Raw genomic sequence first — 23,048 nt, 5'->3', positions numbered from 1 at the left:
ATAGTATTCAGCATGGAGACCTTCATCAAAATCAAAGTATACACCTGTTCCCATTTCAGTTATTGAGGATAATAAGGATAATGTAATAATCGAAAAACTTTCAACTGCCATAGAAAATGATATAAATGGGTAAGGTAAAATTAAAGTTATATTATTTACATTTATTACATTTTAATACAGGTATACCATATTTATCATTCATTGAACACCATTTATAGAAAGGATAGCATTGACAATAGTGCAACTCATCCTTTAAGAGAAAATTTCGAAGTATTTTTGCAGACGCTTGTTAGCCAGGTTCTAGATCCGTCTTTTATCACTGAAATTGTGAAAGAGAATGGCAAGTGTTCATTTGTTTCTTTAATATATTTTTTTAACTTTTTAAATTTTGCATTAATTTATTATTTATTCCAGATAAATACTTTCTTTCTCATCTGCAAGAGATTGAAGATGTTATGGAAGAAAGAAAAGAAGTTTTATTGAAATGGGGAAGTTGGAATTCTCAATTGAGACATTGTGCCGAAACTTATCCAAATATTAATATTAATTCGTGCAGTGAAAAGGGAAAATCCAGATGCCAGGTAAAATTTACACTTTGGTTAATTTAATTTATTTTAAATAAAAGGGAAAAATATTTTATATCTTTATTACTTCAAAAATATTTTAGTATCTGTTATATTGTGTGTGTATGTATATATAATTTTGCATTTTTCTATATCATGAATTAATTACACGACTCAACAAATGTTAACTTTTCATTTTTTTATAAAAGTGACAGTATATCTAATAGATTTTGGGGCACTGAATATGAAAACAATGGTCAAAATTCTGCATAGGTTCTGGTTCACAAGAAAAATCATACATTTCTCTTTTATATATATTATTCTGTCAAATAGTAGGAAGGAAAGGAAACAAGTATCTCTTTGCCTGTCACTTGTACAAACATCTGGTGATTCTGTTTGCAAGGTCCATTAGAAATTTGCTAATATTGAAACAAGTGATAAAAAGCAGATGAAAACATGCCTTTGTATTGCTGCTCCACAGAAGAAATTTCCTGGTGGAACCTCTTCCCATATAAATCACTTATGGCAACATAATGTTCAGAGAAGAAATTTATGAGTACAGTCAAACCTGTTTTTGTGCGGTCTTTTTCTGTGTGATTTGTTTTGTGTGATTTTTTTTTGTGCGGTATATGAAAATTTCAAAATTGGAACATAATTGACTCCTGTAAAATTTTTAAAAACTCTATTGGTTGTTTTCTATGACATCAGCAGGTTTTTTCATTTTTTATTCAGTAAAATTTTTTTCTCATAAGTTTATTTCGGTCCCCTCTTATTTTAATAGCATAAAAACCATAAATATTATGTTATATTTGAACAGATGAGGTAACTTAGCTTCCCTCCAGCTTTAGACTGCAGGTGTGAAATTTCAGGCCTTGTTAAATGAAATAACACTTCCTGCAGCTATATTTAACAAATAAAATCATTATTTAACGATTATTTTTAACTTTTTAATGTTAGATTCCTATTTAAGTGGAAATAATTAATTAATATAAAAATTAAAATTCTTAGAGGATTTTTTCCCCATTAGGTGTTGCAGAAAAAGGCCCAAGGAGTTAAAAAAGCAATTCCTAGTTATTTCGTACGGTTTCGAGTTATTTTCTACGTAAGACTTTTTTTATGCGGTCCCTCCCTATTCACCGCATAAAAAAAAATATTTTTTTAATTGTGTTGCGAAAACTATTTTTTATAGCCAATCGTGAAGTTTTGCGCGATTTTTTTTATGCATTTTCTTTTATGCGATCCCTATCCCCCACATAAAAACAGGTTTGACTGTATAGAAAATGCATATTAAGTGTCATGTTACATCAAAGTTTCTCATACGAGCATGTAAGCTCCATGTAATTGTCCATACCTCTTACTTTCTAAAAAGACTGCTGTGCATAAAGCTCATCGTGATTATGAATAGACTCAAATTGCTCACCTTTGAAGAATTGGCATATTTGTGGTCCAGTGAATACTCTGTGCCTGATCTTTGCATTACTTAGTCTTGGAAACTTTTTACACAATAACTGAAATGCAGGTCCATTCTCACTCATTGCTTATACAAATGCTTTCATGAGCCCTAGCTTGTAATGATGGCAGCAAAACATGACTGACTTTACTAATGGTTTACATAAATACTTTTCTTGCCAGATACAAAAGATTTTTAGTGAGGCCATTCGTTTTGTTTGTAGTGGACATTTACAATTTAGCTGAACCTTTAGATTTTTTTTTTTTCTGTAATTAACATTGAATTGGAGCCAGGTACAAGATTTGCCTTGAGTGACAAAACTGTGTGGCACAGTTCTGCCGGAATGGAAGGAATCATATTACCATTAGGCTAAATTGAATGAATAAGTATATTCAGAATGCATTGAATTTCAATATTTTCAAATTATACATGGCTTATGTAGAATCCTGTTAGCATTTATAAACTAAAAAATAAATACATAGCATACAAGGATTGCATTAAAAGAAAGGCCTCATTTTTTTTTTTGTCAAACAATTTGATTTATAAATAAAACTCACATATATCATTAGTGGATTTTAGTGACTTGTCATATCACTTATTGTTTGCTGGAAATTTATTTATTTATTTATCAAGTACATTTGGAAACGTCAGAGACGATTGTATTCCACCTCCTGATAACAAGAAATTAATGATCCCCAATAAAATAATAACAAAATATAAAAGACATAATAAAAATTAATCAACAAAGCAAAACAAAAGTTACATTATGTATTATATAAAATAGATTTACATTTGTTTTTAAAAAAGTTAAAATCACGATAAAGGTATGGTTCCACAAGCTGTATGTGAGATGCTATATGGTAAAAAAAAAAGATCTTTGTGAGAGAGAAAGGCGAAAATATGGGATGAAGAAGCATGATGTATTGTGGGTTCTTACAGTTGGGATGCGGAGACCTAACCAGTAATTTGAAATTAAACCATTGAAGTATTTAAAACAGAGAATGCAATCAAAATATTTTAAGCGATCAGACAGATTAGGAAGACCAAGGTAAACTCTTGCCACATTGTGGTTATCAGTAAAGGGTAAATTGTAGAATTTGTGTATCAGAAAATAAACTTTATCTAATTCAGAATGTAGTTTTTGAAGCAGATAAGGGGCAGCCATGGCCCAGATGGGTAAACAATAATCGACTATTGACTGAAAATTAGTAAAGAAAATTGTTCTGAGTACAGCCTTTGAAGAAATATTTTTGCAAAAACGCCAGATAAAGCCACGTCTAATGGCAAGGGATTTAATAATGTGAGAGATATGGTTGTGTAGAGAATTGATAATAACCTGAAGGGAGGAGGGATCATTGGATAAAATCTTAATGTCATCGGTGTAGGCAATTATTTTAGAGTGTAGATTGATTAGTAATTTATCTATATAAGCTGAGAAAAAAAGTATGCTTAATACAGAACCTTGAGGTATGCTACAGATAGGGGAGAAAGGGAAAAAGTCAAAATCACCAATGTGAATCTTACATAGTCTGGATAAATATAAAGTTAATCCCAAAGCACAATAATCCATCTAGTCCTGGTGATTACAGGCCAATTAGCCTACTCCCTGTGATGGGAAAAGTCCTTGATGGACTTATTATTAAATGGATCAACAGACACCTGTACAAGAATGGTCATATGCACTAAAATCAATTCAGATTTAGAACAAATCAACGATACACCCAGCATTGCACGTTAAAGAATTTGTATACAAAGCATGGGAGGAGAACAAACATGCTTTATTAATAGCAATCGATTACAAAAAGCCTTCGATCACTTAAGATGGCCAGTCATAAAAATCACCTCAAAGATGTTAACAATCCAAGAAGTGTCAACAAATTATTAGATAGTTGCTTAAACGAAAGATTCACTGAGTTTCACTCCAACTACTTTCATATAAAGAGAATAATAAACAGGGGATGCCCTCAGGGCTCCCGTAGCGGCCCAGGGCTATGGAATTTGGTGTTAGATAAACTATCGATGAATTTTGACCATTGCAATGATCTAAAGGTCCAAGCTTTTGCTTATAATGATAGCAAATAAAAATTGCGATAAATTGACTGATGAAACTAATGGAACACTTCACAAAATACTGCAATGGAGCGAGGAACAGATGCTCCCAATTAACTACGCTAAGTGTGAAGCAATGGTGTGTCGCGAAAAAATAAACGTGGACAGTTAGAAAAAACCCTTAAACTCTGTATGGATAAAAACAGAATTAAACAGGTAAAAGTTTTGAAATACCTTGGAATATTCTTCGACCCAAAACTCAGTTGGCACCATCACATGAATGAAATTAGCAAGAAAACGAGTCAGAGAGCTAACCTCCTCAATTGGATTGTTAAAAAACACTGGGGATTAAACTTTACAAACAGCAAATTAATTTATAAGATGGCAATTGAGCCAGCTGTTTTATATGCTGTCCCAGTATGGCAAGATGCACTTAGCAACACACGTTTGCAAAAAATTACTGTCGATATAGAGAAGAGCAGCAATAAAGATTACTCGTGCTTATTGAACAGCCCCTACAGATACAATACTGGTACTGGCTGGACTAATGCCAATATATATCATGGCAAGAAAAATGGTTTGGAATTGGCTCTGCACTAATATTTGGCTACACAGTTATACACAGGAGGATATTGAAAAACGTATTAAAAATAAAATGATTCCAAACAGCTACTCGAATATACCTGATTTTATTAAAAAATATGAAATTGATAGAACTAGTAATGATATATGCCTCGAACTACACCCAGCAGACATGCACAGCTACGAAATAAGTTTTGATTATAATCCTGAAACAGACAGATACTTTCAGTGGATAGTGTACACGGATGGTTCTAAGCAAGAGTGCAGAGTGGGAGCTGGTGTATGCATTCAAAACAACAACAATAAGACAATATATCAGGCCAGATTAAAACTTGCTAAACATTGTAGCATTACGCAAGTTGAACTATGGGTCACGTACAAAGCAATCACGCAAATAAAAGATAACTTAAATAAATACAAAGGTAGCATAAAATTCTTTATTGACAGTAAGGTGGTCCTTCATGTGTTGGCAAAAACTGAAAACATTACACTACTGAGCAAAGAAGTTATTAAAGTAGCAAAATATCTCAGCACTACCCGCAATATCCAATTCAGTTGGATACCAGCTCATAAAGGACATAAAGGAAACGAACTGGCCGATTCTTTGGCCAAAATGGCTGGTACTCTCAAGACGCAGGATACATATACCAGGTTACCAAAATCAACACTGAAAAATTCCTTAAATGAATGGGCACTAATTGAATGGCAGAAAGATTGGAATAATTCTACAATGGGGAGACTTTGCCATCAGTTTATTCTCTCTGTTACTAATCGCATCAAGGCTAATTACTACAAACCTAGATCCGAAACCACCCAATGTTTAACAGGGCACGGTAATTTTATGGCCTACCTCTACCGCTTTAAGAAGAGAAACACTAATAAATGCCGGTGCGACAACAATAGCATAGGGGATGCCCTTCATTTTATATTCCACTGTGAACGTTATGAAGGTCAACGCATTCCATTCTATAGGGAATGCATTCAAGAAGGTCAAAATTGGCCACCAATGCTACAAAACATTTTTGATAAGAAAAATCTGTGGAAGTGTTTTGAAAAGTTTATTGAAAGCACTAGGGCTCTTCTGCCAGACTTCTACAGGAAAGAAAAAATTCCTGAGAATGAAAACAAGAACAAACAAAATGACCGGGAAGACAGTGAAACAATGGAATCGGCCATGTAAAATTCTTCTGTACATAGTTTAGTTGTGTAGTATTAGTTTAGCTCTAGATTTAAAAAACAAAAAAAGGGTATTCCCATTTATATGTATCGGGTCCTCATGTATCATGTATTCAGTATTATTATATTATATCATAGTAAGCTGATATTTTCATTCTCTCTGCATATTAAAATTGTAACCAGTTCTTAATATTATTGTAACATTGCAGTGTTCAAGGTTGTTTCCTACCCAGCGCCGGATTAAGCCTCTAGCGGGCCGTAGACAAAATTTAAATTGGGGCCCCATATAAATAAGTTGCTTGTAAACAAATCTTAAATAATGTCACTTAAAATTTTTTATTAATAATAGAGAATACAAACACTAATACAATAATAATTGTACAACAAAAGAGTTTCTGGTACAATGAGAAATGTATAGTAAGACCCCGCTTAACGCGGGGGGATGCGTTCCTAGACGACAAAGCACTAAGCGAAACAGCCTTAAACAAGACCATTTTAATATAGAGTAAATAGGAATAGAGAAACACGCGACCAAAAAATAAGCAATTTTAGTATAATTTTAAATTATTTTTATATAAATTTTCGCATAATAATATATGTTAAATAACACATAAACTTGTTTTTTGCGATGAAGTCCTGTAATTTCATTGGTCGCTTTCTTTTTCTTTCCTTAAGCATATGTCGGTAGCAGAAGATCGCATTAAGAATGCTTCGTTTTGCTTTGGCACTCCTATCAAAATCTGAATCATTCGCTACAATTTGATCACCGATTTCGGTTATCGTTACCAAACTTTTCCTAAGGAAATCTGTAGCAAGTTCTTTGGTTCTTCGTCTTCACAATCTCTATTTTCCAGTTCCACACGAATTCCTTGTTCTGCCATTTCTTGAAGACATCGTTGGTAAGGCTCTTACCAGAAACCTGTAGTAACTCCACAATATCCTGCTCGTCTACATATGTATCGATTAAGTTGACAATTTTGTCAACCTAACGATACAGCGATAGACTCTTTTCGATGAAAATTCTTGGATACCTCCAGCCATAACATCTTCCTCACTCCGTTCATGCATTTATCAGTTAATTCTTGCCAAGAGAAGTCGGTATTTCCTATGGCATCTATGATGTTATATTTTTTCCAAAATTGAACAAAACAAACATAGGTTTAAGGGAAGTACAGCGCTAAGACGAATTGCCACCTTTTGCTGATTGATTCGTGTTTCGGAATAATCGTATTATATATGAATCAATGAAATACCGCATTAATTTGAATCAGCATAAATTTTGAGTGTTTTTTAGGCGTCAAGCAGACCGCGTTATATTGAATCAGAGATAAGCGGGTCTTACTGTATATAATTTTAGCCATCAATCAGCCTTTCAAATATTTAAATTTTTCGTTTTTGGATTTTCATTTCAGAAAATTGATCAATCTAGCCATTTGAGAGTGTCTGTTTCTTTAGTAAGCATTGTTAAATACTCTTTCCTGTCCTATTGAATTTCTTAAATAATTTTTAACTCGTTTTAAAACAGAAAAAGATTTTGCACTGAAGCCAGGCCCCTCCGAATTACGGGCCCTAGACATTTGTCTAATTTGTCTATTGGATAATCCGGCCCTGTTCCTACCTACCCATATGTGATGGGTTTAGCATTTTACTGTAACTGGGCCATTTCATGTAATAGTTAATATTGAATAACGGTATTGTCAACTTTTGTAATTATGGTCATTAATAATTTCCGATGCAGCACTCTGAGGTCCTAAGAACTTTTTTCACCTTAACTTTTCCCCCTTCTACCCTATACCTCTCCCTTCAGGACCCTTCCTTCAAGCTTTTCTTCACCCCTTTCTCTTCCTAGTGGGCTAAGTTTGCAAAAGCAGGCAGCCCCTCCTCTTCATTTTTATTGTTATTATTATTAGTAAAGAGCAGGATCTAAATCAAAATAATCACTTAGTGTCTGAAGTAGTAAATTAGGGATAATAGAGTCATAGGCTTGGGAAATACAAGGATGGTGTTGAGATTTTCATAATAATCATTGCAATTTAAAATATATTTGCTATTCAATCTATATTTTATAACATTGTCTTTTTCTATGTCATACGTTTTTATAAACATGTTGTTCAATTAGTTAAAAAGTTGTCTAATCAAATTGTTTTTTCAAATTTATAGATATGCCATGGAAAACTGGGACGCCACTCTGTGCATTTTTCGGGACAGTTGTATAATCACGATACTATGGAGCCACGACATAATTCAGTTAATAATCATAGTAGCACTCATTTTCCCGTATGTAGCAATTGTTTGACGATAGTCACACTCTTCAGTCATGTTTATCATCATAAATATCATTTTTTTCATAAATGTTGCAGTAGGGTAAAGTATATGTTTTTTGTTTTAGTATCAGCAAATGGATTTTTTTTTATGCATTTAAATCATTGCAACTCATACTTTTTCTAGGTCGATCGTGCTAGAGAAGCGGATGATAAGAAAGAATCTCATGCCATTTTAGAAGAGTGTCTTCAGGATACTGACTGGATAACACAGGTTAGAAAAATATTAGTAAATTCTGTTCTAGGGCTCTGTATTGGAATTTCATTAATGTCATGTACAGTCAACTTGTGTTAATACAGATCGCTAATGGAACGGTAGTTTGTTAATACAAATTTTCGATAAACAGGACTATTTTCAGAATCAAGGTCATATAATTTACTGTTAGGGATTAAGATAAAGTAAAATAAAATTAATGATCTAAATGATTTTCAAATCAAACTGAGGAGGAGACTGCCATTTAAATGTGAAGCAGTCTATCAAATACAGTGTTAAAAAGAACAAAATAAAAAGAAATCAATGATTTTTATCTGCTTGAAAAAGTATAAAATGGTTTTTATTGCCAAATCTGGCATCATGTATGCAAACTGGCTCACGTTTGCATGAGACCGCATCCATTTAAAGGTCCTTAAACTTATAACCCATTTTCTGAGTACAGTAAAATGGACCACTAAAGCCATTCTTTGCTTACAAGGAGAAGAAAATTATTCTACTCAAAATAGAACATTTATTACAGTACCAGTTCGCTTTTTTTTTTTTACATTTTTTAATACGAATTATAAAATCATTGTTAGATATAGGATGATTATTTGTTGGGAGTTGTGAAGGTAATTTACAGTCTGGCTTAACAAATTTTTGTAAAATCTTCATTTACTTTATTGCGTGAAAGTTAACATTGTGGCAATGCAAAATTCGCTTTACCTGCGTTTGTTTTTTAAGACTAGTCGTCGACTATTATTTTAGAAATGAGAAATTTATGAAAAAATTTAAGATTTATTTAAAATGGTGATTTGAAAGGTCTTAGACAAACTTTAAAAGTTGGTCAATGATGTAAGGTATACACAGTGTTTATTGGCTATATGTTCCTAGGTAAGAACAGTTTAAAAGTAGGTACAAAATCAAAGTTTAAAATTCTTTTGAATTAACCTATTATAAAAGATTATGTCCTATATTATTAATTATACAGTTTAATTTACTAACTTATTTATTTTTCTAGATGTTCCATGAAATGGAAAATTTGTGGGATGCCTGCGACAGTCTCAGGTGACATTAAACCATCCATCATACTTACCCATATATATCGTGGAGAAAGAAAGAAGAAAACGAAATAATTCTATTATCTCAAGCATTAAACACAAAAAAAAACAATTCTATATCATATTGAATCAGGTAGTTTTGCATCGTAAACGGTAGCGGAAACATCTTACGCAAAATCATATACAAATTTTAAATTAAAGAAAGCAAACGATTTGGCAATACATTTTTACGAGTTATATATATATATATATACACATATACACATACATATATCAAAGAAAATGTAGCAATACGACGTGATCGTTTCCGTAAAACAAAGAAGTTCTAGTTTATTTCAAATAGAGCTCAAAAAAGCCCCGATTTACGACGAGCGTTTTTTTTAAATCGGCAGAGAATCTATTGCTATTGGAAATTTTTACTCTTGTAATACTGTATAAAAACACGATACAATTTAGAGATTAGGTACCCATAACTGTACATAACGTTCATAAAACTTCCTCCTGTTTTTTGATATTCTTTAAAATAAACCAGACTTTAAATTACCCTTTTCCCAGTTTGCATTTAAACTTTTCGGGGAGGGGAAAAGGTTTTGTAAATTCGTTTTTAAAATATTTGTTTTTCTAAACTTTTGACTTTTAAAGGAGTACATTTAGGAGGAATTATATTATTATTATTACCATCATAATTGACGTGTCGAATCCGGAGTCAAAATTTTTTCCGACCGATCGAGTCGCTGCGAAGATTCTATTACGACGGTAACTTCCTCTATAAAAGTGATCTGATCTGTGATAAAAAATTTAATGGAAGAAAGTTATTTAAAAACGATGGTAACATTCCATTTCAAATTAGAATTCGCTAAACTAGTAAGGCACATCCGTAGGAGAAAGATGCAATACGATTTCGATTTTTCTCAAACATTCCATTATAGGAAGGGTTTTTGCAGAGTTTTATCTTCAGAATATTGTTCTTTTTCATTCTTGTTTCCTTTTTCGTGTGGCAAGCGATTTTTGCCTTTTTGTTTTTTATTGTTGTTTGAATAATTTTATATACTACGGGTAACTATTTTCAGGTTAAAATTTGAGATATGTTAATGTTTTTTTTGTTCTTTTTACACATTTATTATATATATATTAGTAATTAGTCCCCCTTTTTTTAAATAATTAACTCTTAGATCTGGTAACGAATCTCTCGAATTTCAGGAAGAAATTGTGGCATGCAATATGTTAAATTTGGGAAGGAAGATTTCCGAAATTCCTCCCGCCTCCTCCTTTTTGTTTGTCGTATTTTTTAACATATCAATTTGCATCATGTGATTAAAAGCACTCAAAATATAAACGGGTCTCGATAGATTTTAGAAGAGGGCACGACGTTCGTTGTTTATTTTAAAAGCGTAGCTAAGCAAACGAAGGCTACATCTCCGCACTGCTTTTTTCTAGTGCCAAGCATTCTCAATCCAAAACTGTGATAAGTTAAAACAAAAAAAAAAAAAAAACTACCGGCAGAGATTAAAATGTCTGCGTGGTAATGTACAGGATTAGGTCGTAGACTTCACAAAGAATTTCATTTTACAAGATTATATATATTATAAATAAATATATAAAAAAGAGAAAGGTTGCAAATTTCCAAAAGAAGTGATTGCGACGTAAAGGCACGGCCAAATTGGAATTGCAATAATCTCAAAATTTACCATTTGATTATCACAAATCTGCCATAAGTACAAATTCCAGTAATTTTTTCTGTTTTAATCACTTTTCTGATTTCCTCTTCGGTCACTTATACTCCTTTGGCAAAGAGCTAAGTTTCTGCTACTGCATGCCATAATTTTTATTAAAGTGGACGCATCTGACACCACTGCATTTCTAAAAAATGTTTTCGCCGTATTAAGCATATCGTCATTTCGCAGATAAAATTGTCTAGTCCGTGTGCCTTTAGAGCCGCTTCTCTAATTAGTTTAAGATTGCCACGCTTTGTTTGTCGGATCTGTACGAAACCGTACCGACGTAGTGATTGCCGCATTAATACGGTAGTGCCAATTTTTCGGGCGCGGGCAAACTCGGCCCGGCGAAGCGATACGCATTGCTCCGCTTTTAATTCGGCACGAACTACGTCGTTACGCTCGTAGATCGTCATTAAAAATATGCCAATATTGTTTCTGGTTTGCTTAATATCGTAATCGAGTTCGATACTTTACCGAAGCTTCTCTGCGTTATTTTGTCGCGTGGCACGTCGCCCCACGAGCCACTACTTAGTTTTACTCCGAGACGAGCGAGTCTCTCCGTCGACCGGGCGACGCGCCACAGAACCGCATTCTCCCCGTTCCCAATAATTTTCTGTGAAATATTGTAAATATGTCGAGCAATGCAAATCTCTGTCATTTTTACACCTTGTAACGATCTATGGAAAACTGAATGTGCATATATGTATTATATATCTTACTATGGTGCAATGCATTTCAATGTAGCTTAGATTATGTAAATAAGTTTAGATGTTGTGAAGCAATAAAAAAAAAAATACTTGAAAAAAAAATTGTCTTTTATAATGCTTTTATTATAGAGATTTTTATTTTGCTCTTCTGAAGGAAGACAAATCAAATATGAAGAAAATAACTACACACAGAATTGGTGTCTAATTCTTTTCAGCACAAAGTGAAAAAACAGATTCAAAGCTATGAATAACTGCTGGTTGGAATGTTGATTCGAAACAGAAGTAAAGAGCAGTCATCGGCACACACGCACGGCATGCACACACACTTTTGTACCCCAGAATTGGCAAGGTTCAAATGTAGGCACTATAAATTTTATAACTATCAACAATAACCCTAATTTAAACAAGTGTTGGGTTTTTTTTATTATTTTATTTAGTGCTGAACATTTGAAAGACAAACTGGGAACAAAGAAGAGAGAAGCCCGGTTGTGTCCCACGTAATACAAGTTTGTATCAACAACACAAGTCTTCTTCTCACAATACTTTGGTAGATTCGCGAGAAATCGCCGAGAGAAACCAATGCCCAAGTGTAACATAGATTTTTTTTTCGATAATTGGCAGAAATAGTTTCGGACTGTACACCTTCGGGACTTTTCACGAAACACTGGCTACTAATTTGTTTTATTCACATGATTTTTGGTGGTCCTGGTTTCTTACCGAACTGTTGTTCACTAATCTCTCATTTCACTTATGAAGGAAACTGTTTCGGTAGCAGTTTAGAGAAACTGATATTTTGTCAAATTCTTAATTTGCTCAGTTCAATTCAGACTTTGCTGCCGCTGCCAAAAAATTACCGCCGTATGGCAGATGCGTGGATTCTCCCGTCGGACATCCACTATTGAGAACGGTAGCCTCTTCCGTTGTTTCCTCCTCTTGTTCCCGGATTTGTTCCACGGGGAACTGAAAGACAAAATAAAATTTCGAAAAACTAAAAGACAAAAAAAAGGGCACAAATAAGTAAAAAATTACGTACCGCCACCACTACCGCGGGTGTTGGAACCCCTCTGTTTAAAAGTATTACTGTAATTATTGTTGTTGTTGAAATTATCGCGTCCTCCGTAAGATCCTTGGTAATAATTTCCAGAACTCTGATAACCACCTGTAAACAGAAAGCAGTAATTTAACATCCCCCGAGAACTCTGGAATATAAACCAAACAAGAGTTCACTCACTTCTTCCATTTCCATAATTGCTTCTACCTGTAGAGGCGGCGGCGCTGCTGTTAGAGCCTCTGGCGTAACCGTTTGTAGAACCTCTACCTCTATTACCTCGGTTACCTCTTCCCGCATTATAACCACGATTCTGTGCAAAGTTCTGCGTTTGACTGTTTGAAAAACCTAAATTTGGACAACATAATAATAATTAAGTTGAAAGAATATAACAAATATCTTGAAAGCAATTCATGACAGCCAAACATCAAAAAATTAAAATTATGTACAGTCACATACATTCTGTTCATCAAAAATATAAAAAGGAGAGCTTAGTTTTTACATGATTTACATTTATAACCAGATGTACAGGACTCCATTCCCAATTGAAAGTGGCAGTGACCGGGGGAGTCTTGTAGAATGTCACGGTGCTCTCCAGATGCATTTTTTAACAATTCTTTGTATACACAATATTTGTCTTAAAAATTTTATATATGTCGGTCAGTCAGCAAGACTGAGGTGACGTTAAATCGGGTATCGGATCGTAACATACGAAATGGCTGATTTTTGCTACGAGCAATTTCAATGGGAAATTGGTAATAGGGAATAAAAACCCATAGGTTCTATTCTCGAGGACAATAAGCATTTCAAATGAGTATATGATGAAGATATTTCTCTGACCATTGTTTTCAATATGAAAACCATTGTCCCAGATTTGTAAATGCTGCATTATGGCACAGGAAAGATACATAAAAGTATCCTGTAAGCTAATTCCCATGAAGGTTTGTGATAAATTGAGTGATTAATAGAGTACAGCAAATGAGGCAGTACAAAAATCTGTTCTGGATTGTTCTTAAGCAAAAAAAAGTACTATCCACAAGTAGTGAGAAGTGGCTTCTTCATGACAATAAAAACAACATTAACAGTAACTGAATGTTAGTGAATCCTCAAACATAAGGCAAAGTTTGATTTTGACACACAATGCCTATGTTCGGTGTTCGGTGACATAAAAGTGAAATAATCCATTACAACTCCTGAAAACCCGACAAGACTACAAATATAGAAAGGTAATGTTCCGAAATCGGCACCGTGTCAGAATTTGAGTAAATGCCAACTTTGATCAATCGCAAAGGACCACTTTTGTCCCACAACAAGGCACAATCCTTGTTGCTCAGAGTTGTCTAAGCAGGATGGAGTAAAATTAACATCTATTCACCTGAAACATCTATTGACTTTTCAAGAACTCTGACAACTTCTTGCACAAGAAATGGTTCTGAACTCAGATAAAGCAAACAGTTGAAAATAGTGTTAAGGAGTTCTTAGAATCTAGAAATACAAAACAACCATTTCTTATGTTACAATCTGATATATGCAAATCATATTGTATATAGCAGGAGTGGCCAACAAGTCGATCGCCAAGCCAATTTTGGTCAATCGCTAGCGATGTCTTGACTTAATGTATTATATTTGTAACTGAACGCAACTGTATGCATGCAGTTATGACTCGACTCATAAACAGAGAGTGCACTTCGTACTGAAACAGTGTATAAACATAGTATGTATTTCACACTTCTCCCTCCCCACTTAGACTATGCCTATGACAACAAGTCGATCGCAACACATTTTTACGATAAAAAGTAGATCTTATGTGCACAAAAGTTGGCCACCCCTGGTTTATAGCATATATTTTGAAATTTATGAGCCAAATGAGCTTTGTATAGTCTATATAGGATCTTCCAAAATGAATATTACCATTTTAAACTGTTGTAACTATGTTAATCACTATCTGAGAACTCAATGCACATTATAACATTGGAAAATTGTCCAAGTTTTGCATTTGCCCATTATAATTTCTCAACATGCATCTTGTGTCACACAGAACACATCTAACTGATACTCAAATTCTTTCCACGTTTGCTATAGAATATCCGTTGTCACTTCTCCCACAGTTACTCTATTGATTGGGGTAGAACACATACTTCTCAGATAATAATTAACATAATTACAGTAATTTAAAATGGTAGCGTTTATTTTGAAAGACTATATGGGTCAACCCAAAATCTAATCTAAGTCAAAGCAAGATGATTAACTATTGAAAAATAATCTTAAGATTAGAGAGATTTTTCTCTGTGTTGATATTATATTGTGTAAGAACATTTTATTGTAATAAATTCATTTCATTACTTGAGGTTATTCCATACTTCATTTTTGAAAGTGAAAAATTAAATATTTATTATATTCTGAATGCTGTCATCTCTAATTACAATTGAACAGTAAAAATTGAAGATTAAAAACTATATAAAAAAATAAACATTTTACTTTGTGAATCTTCTAACTGTTGATAATCTGATGATCCAAAATGACTAGCTCCACTGCCATTGTCTATGGAACCCTAAAATCCAGATTAATTTTTAGCATCAAATTGAGATTTTGTTCAATTTGATAATTTACACTAACCTGTTGTAACTGATATTCAGAATCAAATTCTTTGTTGTCGGATGAAGTGCCAAGATTTACATTCGGTGTCGTCAAAATGGAATCTTGCGGAGCCATGGTCATGGGATGAGAGTCGGATGCGGAGGTCGGAGGGGACGGCGTCCTCGAAACGTGCTGCGGCACCATTCCCACCGGAACCATCTGTTGCAGAGAGGGATGGGTCATGGCCGCAGGTACATAATTTCCCGGCACGGAGACGGGCACTATGGGATGAACTGCCGAAAAATTCTGGTTTGTAAATGTTTGCGTTGGTATGGGACAAGAAGGGTCAAAATCCTGGGGAGGATTCATGGGATTCTGTTGAAGTTGCGATGCGTTTACGGTGTTGGTACCTGCAACCTGCACCTGGGACGACACCGCAGAAGTCGCCACGGAAGGTCTAACTATGCCTCCGTCCGGTTGAGATGCCTGAATGTTTTGAGAAGGAAGATTAGAACCGTGATATTGAGTGGGATAACCCATAGTGGTAGAGGGAATCATGGGATGTGCTACTACTACTGCTGGGTCCATATGAAGTGCTAAAGAAGGAAATTTTCTAATTTTATATCTATATTTAGGAATTATAATCTAAGTCAAATATGAATTTGTAAAATCTTACATTGCAGATCAATTTGAGACTCTTGAAGAAAGTTAAAATTTCCTTGTACCGGAAGTACTTCTTGTAAAGGTTGGTTTTGACCGGTGTATTGCACTGAAGTGTAATATGGAGAATCTAGATGAGAGGTTGATGAAGATAAACCAATGGCATCTGTATGTTCTTCCTATTAAAAAATTAATAAATTTGTAAATTCTTTACTATTAATTTTATTTTTAATTAGGTATGTGTTGTGGAATAATGCTAGACATCAGATCTAGCATTGTTCAACACATTATAATAATAAAACATATATTGTTATTTTTGTACTTGAAATAGGAACCAACATTTTTTTGTAAATTTATTTGAAGATAAAAAAATTTTCTATTAAATGGATATATCCTTTTAATAATGGCAAGTGATGAGGGATAGAGAAGCCTAAAATGGTATATTGATAAAAAAAGAGTGCTGTAAATTATTAACATAACTATTAGTATAATATAATTCCTAAAAACACAATTTTCATCTATCTAGCAAGAATAACCAGGAATAATACCACTATTATTTTAAGTCAGGTCTTCTATTCATGTAGAAATCTGTGGTATTCAATTTCTGAAAATCAACACACATTCCAAGTCACATACAAATTCGACTTAGACAATTTTAAGAATGGAATTCATTTGTAACCTGAAGACCACCTAATTTAAAAACTTATGCTTATTACTTAGATATCTATTCATTTCAAAAAGTGACAAAAAAGAAATTGGATAAGATTTTTTCACAAAAACCCAATATATATATATATATATAATGGAATACATTGATTGAAAGACTCAATTTTGCCAAATATGAGTAGACACCAATTTATAAATAGGATTAGCCATTGCAAAAACAGAAAACAACAATCAAAACTTTACATAAAAAATCATAACAGATCAACATTCTATATATAACTGTTTCTTGCACAAATCAATAGTATCATACTCCAAATAAAGATATTTTACTGTATAATTCAATAAAGAAACTGAAAAGTAATTAGACATATATTAAATTTGGGAATTAACCAAACAGATTTGCTAAATATTCAGAAATAATATTTCAAAGTCAAATAAAATGAGATTAAGAAATATGTTTAGAATTGCCAAAATAAAAACCTTATACTAAATCTTATCTAAAAATATGTAATTCTTATACATACATACATACATGAAAGACATCAGCCGTTCACAAAGTGTTTAGCCAGCAGAAAAGAGAGGAAGGAGGAGGAAGAGGAGATAGACAGTAGAGAAAGGTAGGATTCCTCTGAATGGTGTATATAAGACTACAGTATCCTCTATGTTTGATGTTGGTATGCAGTTTTTAGGTTGCAAGGCTGTAGTCCCCCAAAGGGTCTAAAAGAAGACCTGAGTGTAGCGAACACCAATAACTGAGTGCCGCCACGAATAGCTAAGTGTAGAAGTAAGTGGCTGTTAATAGGAAGACTTATATCTACTTAATACTAGTAAAACTAAACACAATTGTGAATCTTAAAACTATTTAACAGCTAGACAGACAGCACAAAAGCAAACAAACACAATGACAAACTAGACAAGACGAATGGACCAACAGAGACAAACAAGCAAGACCCAAATATATAATAATAATAATAATAATAATAAATAAATAAATAATAAAACCCAAATAATAATAACAACAATAAATACACATGCACACATATATATGTGTGTGTGTGTGTGTGTATTTATTTATTTATTTTTTCCTTTAACGTTAACTTACTAACTAAACTAACCTACCATAACCTACGACAAACCTAACCAGATGACTAAAGCTAATAAACCCTAATCTAATTTAACCTACTCTATCATAACCTAACTGGAAACCAAGCTAAGAATCCCTAATCTAACTTACAACTAGGACTAACTTAAACTAACTGAATTTAGACTGAAAAAGATGGAAAATAAGAATTAAAATACAAAGATAAAAGGCAGCTATATACCGACAGTTGAAACAAAGCTAGGGAAAGCTAATTGCCATCCGTGCCCCCAGAGTAAGTATTCTCAAGAGGGATATCAGTGTGAGTAGATGATGGAACATTGTACGCATGTGAATGAGGTTAGTTGGTGCGGGTTGCAAAGCCAGTTGTACACTTCAAGAAAAGCACTCTCATTAAACTATCCCTAATGTGACTGTACCTACTGCAGCGAAAAACAAAGCGAAGTGGTGTTTGGTCCTCCTGAATACCACAATCGCATTGTGGATTGTCCCCAAGGTTAAACCTACGCAAGTAATGCTTAAAGTTGCTGTGTCCTGTAAGTAGCTGCGTGAGGGTGTAACTAGGGTAAAAGTGGCAAAGAATCACAGTAGTGTCAACTTTGGGAATGAAAGTATAGGTGAGCCTACTGGTAATTCTTATGTAAAATTGCTGTTTCTTTTTGAAATACAACTAAGGTGCTAATTATACAAGTGCTACTTGATTTTATTAAGATTACTGTGAGTGAAGGTCTTTCATTATTCCAATATCAGTTTTTATTTCTCAGTTAGTGTTCAATATATACATTATACATTAATCATCAACAGAAATGGACATAGTTTTTTAATAATAATAATACTGTGACACCAGTGAACACTGAATTAATCTGACTGAAATAGGCTGCACTTTTCACTTCAATTTTTTTTAATCATCAAACAGAAGAATGTACATTAAAGTCTGACTTAGCACAGTGTTTTTCAACCTTTTTCTAATAGTGGCAACCCAACTTCTTTATCAATGTAGTTACAGTGCTTTTAGTACTTTTGTTAATTCAGGTAAGAAGTGTTATAGCACTACTCAGCACACTATTTTATGACATTAGATCCACCAATGGGTGACTGGATAAAACTGCTAAACACTGATAATCAGCCATTGTTTTGCACCTGACCAATGAGCTGGCCACTTGATGTTTTCCAAGTTTTCTTTACATGTCTTATGCCTAAATAAGGGCCAATTTCCTATAGAAAGTCTTCCCAAGTGGCACTCCAGTTGAAAATCACAAGCTCAACAACTCAATGGACAATAATTAGGTTAGCCAGTTCATTTTTTTTGTCCTTGAAATAAATCAATTTTTGCAGCTAACTGAGAGATTTCATTTTATTTTTAAATTTTACTATCTATCTATAAATGTTGCAACTATTAAAACCATCATACAGTATAGCAAAATTGAAATGGCAACTTGCTGAACAACAACAAAAAAAATTAACTCTATCAGTTTAGTGATATACAGTAGAGCGTCGTTTATTCGAAAGCCGGTCAACCGAAAGCTTTCCAGTCGGACTGTGTCATGCTGAATCAAACGTTTTCGATAGTAGATTAACTTCCAAAGTATAATTTTTTTGTTTTTATATTTTTCAATATATTTATTTTGTTTTGTACAAAATAAAGAAATAATTTTTAATGATACAAAAGCCTCGATTATTATTATAAAAATTTTCGTTAGGCTTAAAATCGACGAAAATTCAACACAAAGCGACATGCAATGGAGAAAAATTTCAACATCCGATAGGTTAATATATTTTTTTGTACATAATCGGTTATCCGAACAATCCAGTCCCCAATTGATTCAGATAAACAACGCTCTACTGTACTTAATGTCATAATATTGTTTCATACATTAACATAATCTTATAATATTTCACAGTTTCCTCCTTTTTTTTAACTCTTTCTATCCTGTGGTCACTATAGACCTTTTTTACCAAGCCCATTATTGGTTCAGTCCACAATGAGGTGGCTGGGTGGTGAGGAATAGGGCCCACAAATCTGTAAAGATCACCTCCAAAAAAGTCTCGAGGCTTTTTGATTTGTCCAGATTCAATTTTGGGACCCTCATAGAGGTGAGTTGCCACCTTGGCCATCTGGACAGGACAGTTTTTCTTCTTAACAATACAAAATTTGTTAATATTGATTGTTCTTTGAAAAACAATTTAAAGATTATTATTAAACAATAATTAACAGAATCACACAAGTATAAAAGAATCTATTATGTCATAAAACATTTAATATCTCTGTTAAAATTCTCCTCCAAAATAAAAGGTGCAACTTTAGAATGTATCAAACCATAAATTATGGACCAGATGAGTATAAAAATCAGATCAATATAAATTGAAAAAATAATCTTTCTCTGTATATATATAAAAAGTCTATCTTACAAGAGCACTATTCAAAGAATTGAGAATCCTGTAGTCAATATGAGGAAAATTAGTATGACAATATACTTTAATGTAAATATATCGTTTCCTATTAAATGTATGGTTAATAAAAGAAAATTTTTTGCTAACAAGTTAGTTTTATAAACATAAATTCAGTATTCATATCAACATACAGAACAACTTACACTTACTTCCATTGAGACTCCAGGTATAACCAATTCAGAATTTTCCTGTGGATTGTCATTGAATTCTTGTTCAGTTTCTTTATTTTCTTCAGTAGAATTTGCTGTACCACTTTTACTAATGGGACTGAAATATCCACATTCATTTATCTTAATCAGCAATTCTTTCAGATTTTTATCTGTAAATTTATAAGGAATTCAACTATAAATTACTTAATTGCTAGTAGAATGATTATGGAAAGTGTACTTGCAATTGTTTTAAACAAAGTATAAAATATATAATTACTCGAAATCCAGAAGTCTGATATGAACATACCATTTAATGAGTACAAAATAACTACAAAGTATACAAATAAGAAGGACGTATTTTTATCGAACTTCAGAGAAACTTAAGAGAGAAATATATCATCTCTATGACCTTGGGATATGGAACTATTGATTTAGAATGTTAATGTACTTCAACTACTCATTCGACAGCATATTTATAAAAAATTTTAATTTGCGATTAAGTCACTCCTATAACCATCTACAAAACAATTATTACAGACTGATTTGCTTATATTCCAGAGTTATATTGTATTAAAAATTTGTATAATCTGGAAATAAACTTGAATATTTATTTTCAAAAACAATATTTTGATTTTCAAAACAGAATCCCTTTTAAAATAACAAGTTTAATTCAATTCTCAAAATTCAACAGCTCACAAGTAATAAGAGGTAGGATAGTCCAATAAATAGGAGTCATGTAAGGGTCTAGAAGAGTCACATTTGGCTCCACAGAAAGTCACCTAGGAATAAAAACCAGAATGAGAAAATTGTGCTAGAATGTTGCAGTGTTGTATCAATTAAATTTTCTGTTTTTACTTTTGATTGTATCAGTGGTAAAACAAACATTAAACATTAACAGACATCTAGCAAACCAGAGCAAGTGGGATGAAGTTGTGCTATTTGTGTGTAAATGTGGCATCAGTAAACAAAATCAAAATCTCATCAATATTGCTCAATTTTTGGTCAAGTAATTACAGAAATAAAAAAATATTACAATGCATAAATTTCTAATGGATTCAAATCTAAAAAGCAGAAAATAGGATCAAAATTAGGGGAAAAAAACAGGAATGATGATGTGTTCAGATCATTTTTGGAAAGATTTTCACCCAGATGAAAATAACTGAACTTTTTCAAATTTATTTTTCACAAAAATACTTATTTATTTCAAATGTTCTAATTTATTTTCAATATTCATAGAAATTACTATACTGAAAATTCAACTTAAGTCAAATTACAAACAGAAAACTAATGCAGTAAAAAGAGGAAATCACTCAAGATGTTACCTACACCTATAGGGCTTTTTGACTGCCAATACAATTGTGAGTTGTTTTTGGTGTAAGTAGACCAATTTTATCATTTAATATTTAATTTGGATAATAAACAGAATAAATCAACTTTCTAAGCAAGCTGACAACTACAGTTCAAATGTTATTGTTCTGCTTTCTGCAACAATAATTTAAAAACTTTCAACTTTGTATTCTGTTGGCTTTTGACAGTAAAAGTGACATCACTTTATGCTTTTGTCGGCAGATTTCATCATCCATTTCTGCGCATGAGTATTAGGCCTTAAATATTTTCAACAGATACTCTTTATGGAGATAAATCATTAAAAATTAACCACAATCAAGTTAATTAAAATTATAAACATAATTAAATTTATTTGTAGATCTACATGCCACATATAAGTACAAATTTATATTTTAGTTATGTTCTGTCAGCCATTTATATTTTTTATTACTAAGTAAATATTTTTATATACTGAGTAAATTATTTTTCATGAAGGAAAAAACAAATATATTGTGAAAATAATATAATGAAATGTAATCCTTATCATTATATAATATTTAGTCCATTTGTTTTTTTTTTGTAATTTCTAAAATGCAAATTAAGAAGTTAAATATAAATAGAAAATAAAATTAAACTTCTACTGAAAAGTGTAAGAAAAAGTCAAGCATTTTCAAGTATTATATACTCATCAATTAGAAACCAAATTTTGACTCTTGAATCTGAGTATAATTTATTATTCAAAAACATCTATTTGAGAAGGATTTCTCTCTGTTAATAGTGAAGAAATTTTAACTGCAATATCACTTAATAATGTAAACTTTTGTTAATCCGGCTTCTCAATTATTTGGCATACCCATGTGATTGCCCAAGTTTCATTTTCATGAAAATGTTAGTCATGTTACACATTCTGTTGTCCTGCTTACTCAATTTCATTTGTGTGTACAATATTGCATTTTATCAGGCTATTATTTGCCTACCTGCCTTCAAAAAAATCAGAATCACATCATTCATAATCTTTAGGCCTATATACACTCAGTAATCCATCACCTCTCTGTTCAAGGAATGGTTTGACTAGTAAGAGTTTATTGAAATTATACAGTTAGAGTTATGTTAAAAATCAAAATGATGATTTATCAATAAACAGTTTTTAAAAATAGTTTACTAGAATTTTTAGATTTTTTGGATGAATCATTATCATCAAAAATTTTATTTTATGTAAAATCTTGTATATGTAGTTTTCAGCAATGCAATC

At 32.6% G+C, this 23,048-nt stretch overlaps 2 protein-coding genes across 5 annotated transcripts in view; one reads left to right on the top strand and one right to left on the bottom strand.

Annotated features, from left to right (window-relative positions):
• LOC136988099 (glutamine and serine-rich protein 1-like) overlaps window positions 1–12,653 on the top strand; it is a 48,322-nt gene extending 35,669 nt beyond the window's left edge. For all 3 annotated transcript variants that reach the window (XM_067285932.1, XM_067285914.1, XM_067285924.1), the window contains 6 exons: window positions 5–129; window positions 219–340; window positions 415–581; window positions 7,981–8,184; window positions 8,269–8,355; window positions 9,356–12,653. In XM_067285932.1, coding sequence (XP_067142033.1) covers window positions 5–129; window positions 219–340; window positions 415–581; window positions 7,981–8,184; window positions 8,269–8,355; window positions 9,356–9,406 — 756 coding nt within the window. In that variant the 3' untranslated portion in view covers window positions 9,407–12,653. The remainder of the gene's footprint in view (window positions 1–4; window positions 130–218; window positions 341–414; window positions 582–7,980; window positions 8,185–8,268; window positions 8,356–9,355) is intronic.
• LOC136988170 (caprin-1-like) overlaps window positions 11,923–23,048 on the bottom strand; it is a 48,202-nt gene continuing 37,076 nt past the window's right edge. Inside the window, exons 6-12 of one of the 2 annotated variants that reach the window (XM_067286003.1) lie at window positions 20,465–20,640; window positions 16,122–16,284; window positions 15,485–16,041; window positions 15,347–15,419; window positions 13,052–13,216; window positions 12,854–12,979; window positions 11,923–12,780 (exon numbers count right to left, since the gene is read on the bottom strand). In XM_067286003.1, coding sequence (XP_067142104.1) covers window positions 12,716–12,780; window positions 12,854–12,979; window positions 13,052–13,216; window positions 15,347–15,419; window positions 15,485–16,041; window positions 16,122–16,284; window positions 20,465–20,640 — 1,325 coding nt within the window. In that variant the 3' untranslated portion in view covers window positions 11,923–12,715. The remainder of the gene's footprint in view (window positions 12,781–12,853; window positions 12,980–13,051; window positions 13,217–15,346; window positions 15,420–15,484; window positions 16,042–16,121; window positions 16,285–20,464; window positions 20,641–23,048) is intronic. The other variant, XM_067286008.1, reaches the window with a different exon arrangement.

Source organism: Centruroides vittatus, unplaced genomic scaffold (genome assembly GCF_030686945.1).
Source record: "Centruroides vittatus isolate TY-2023 unplaced genomic scaffold, ASM3068694v2 contig_1246, whole genome shotgun sequence".
In the NCBI taxonomy this organism is placed as follows: Eukaryota; Metazoa; Arthropoda; class Arachnida; order Scorpiones; family Buthidae; genus Centruroides; species Centruroides vittatus.
This window is presented reverse-complemented; position numbering and strand designations above follow the sequence as displayed.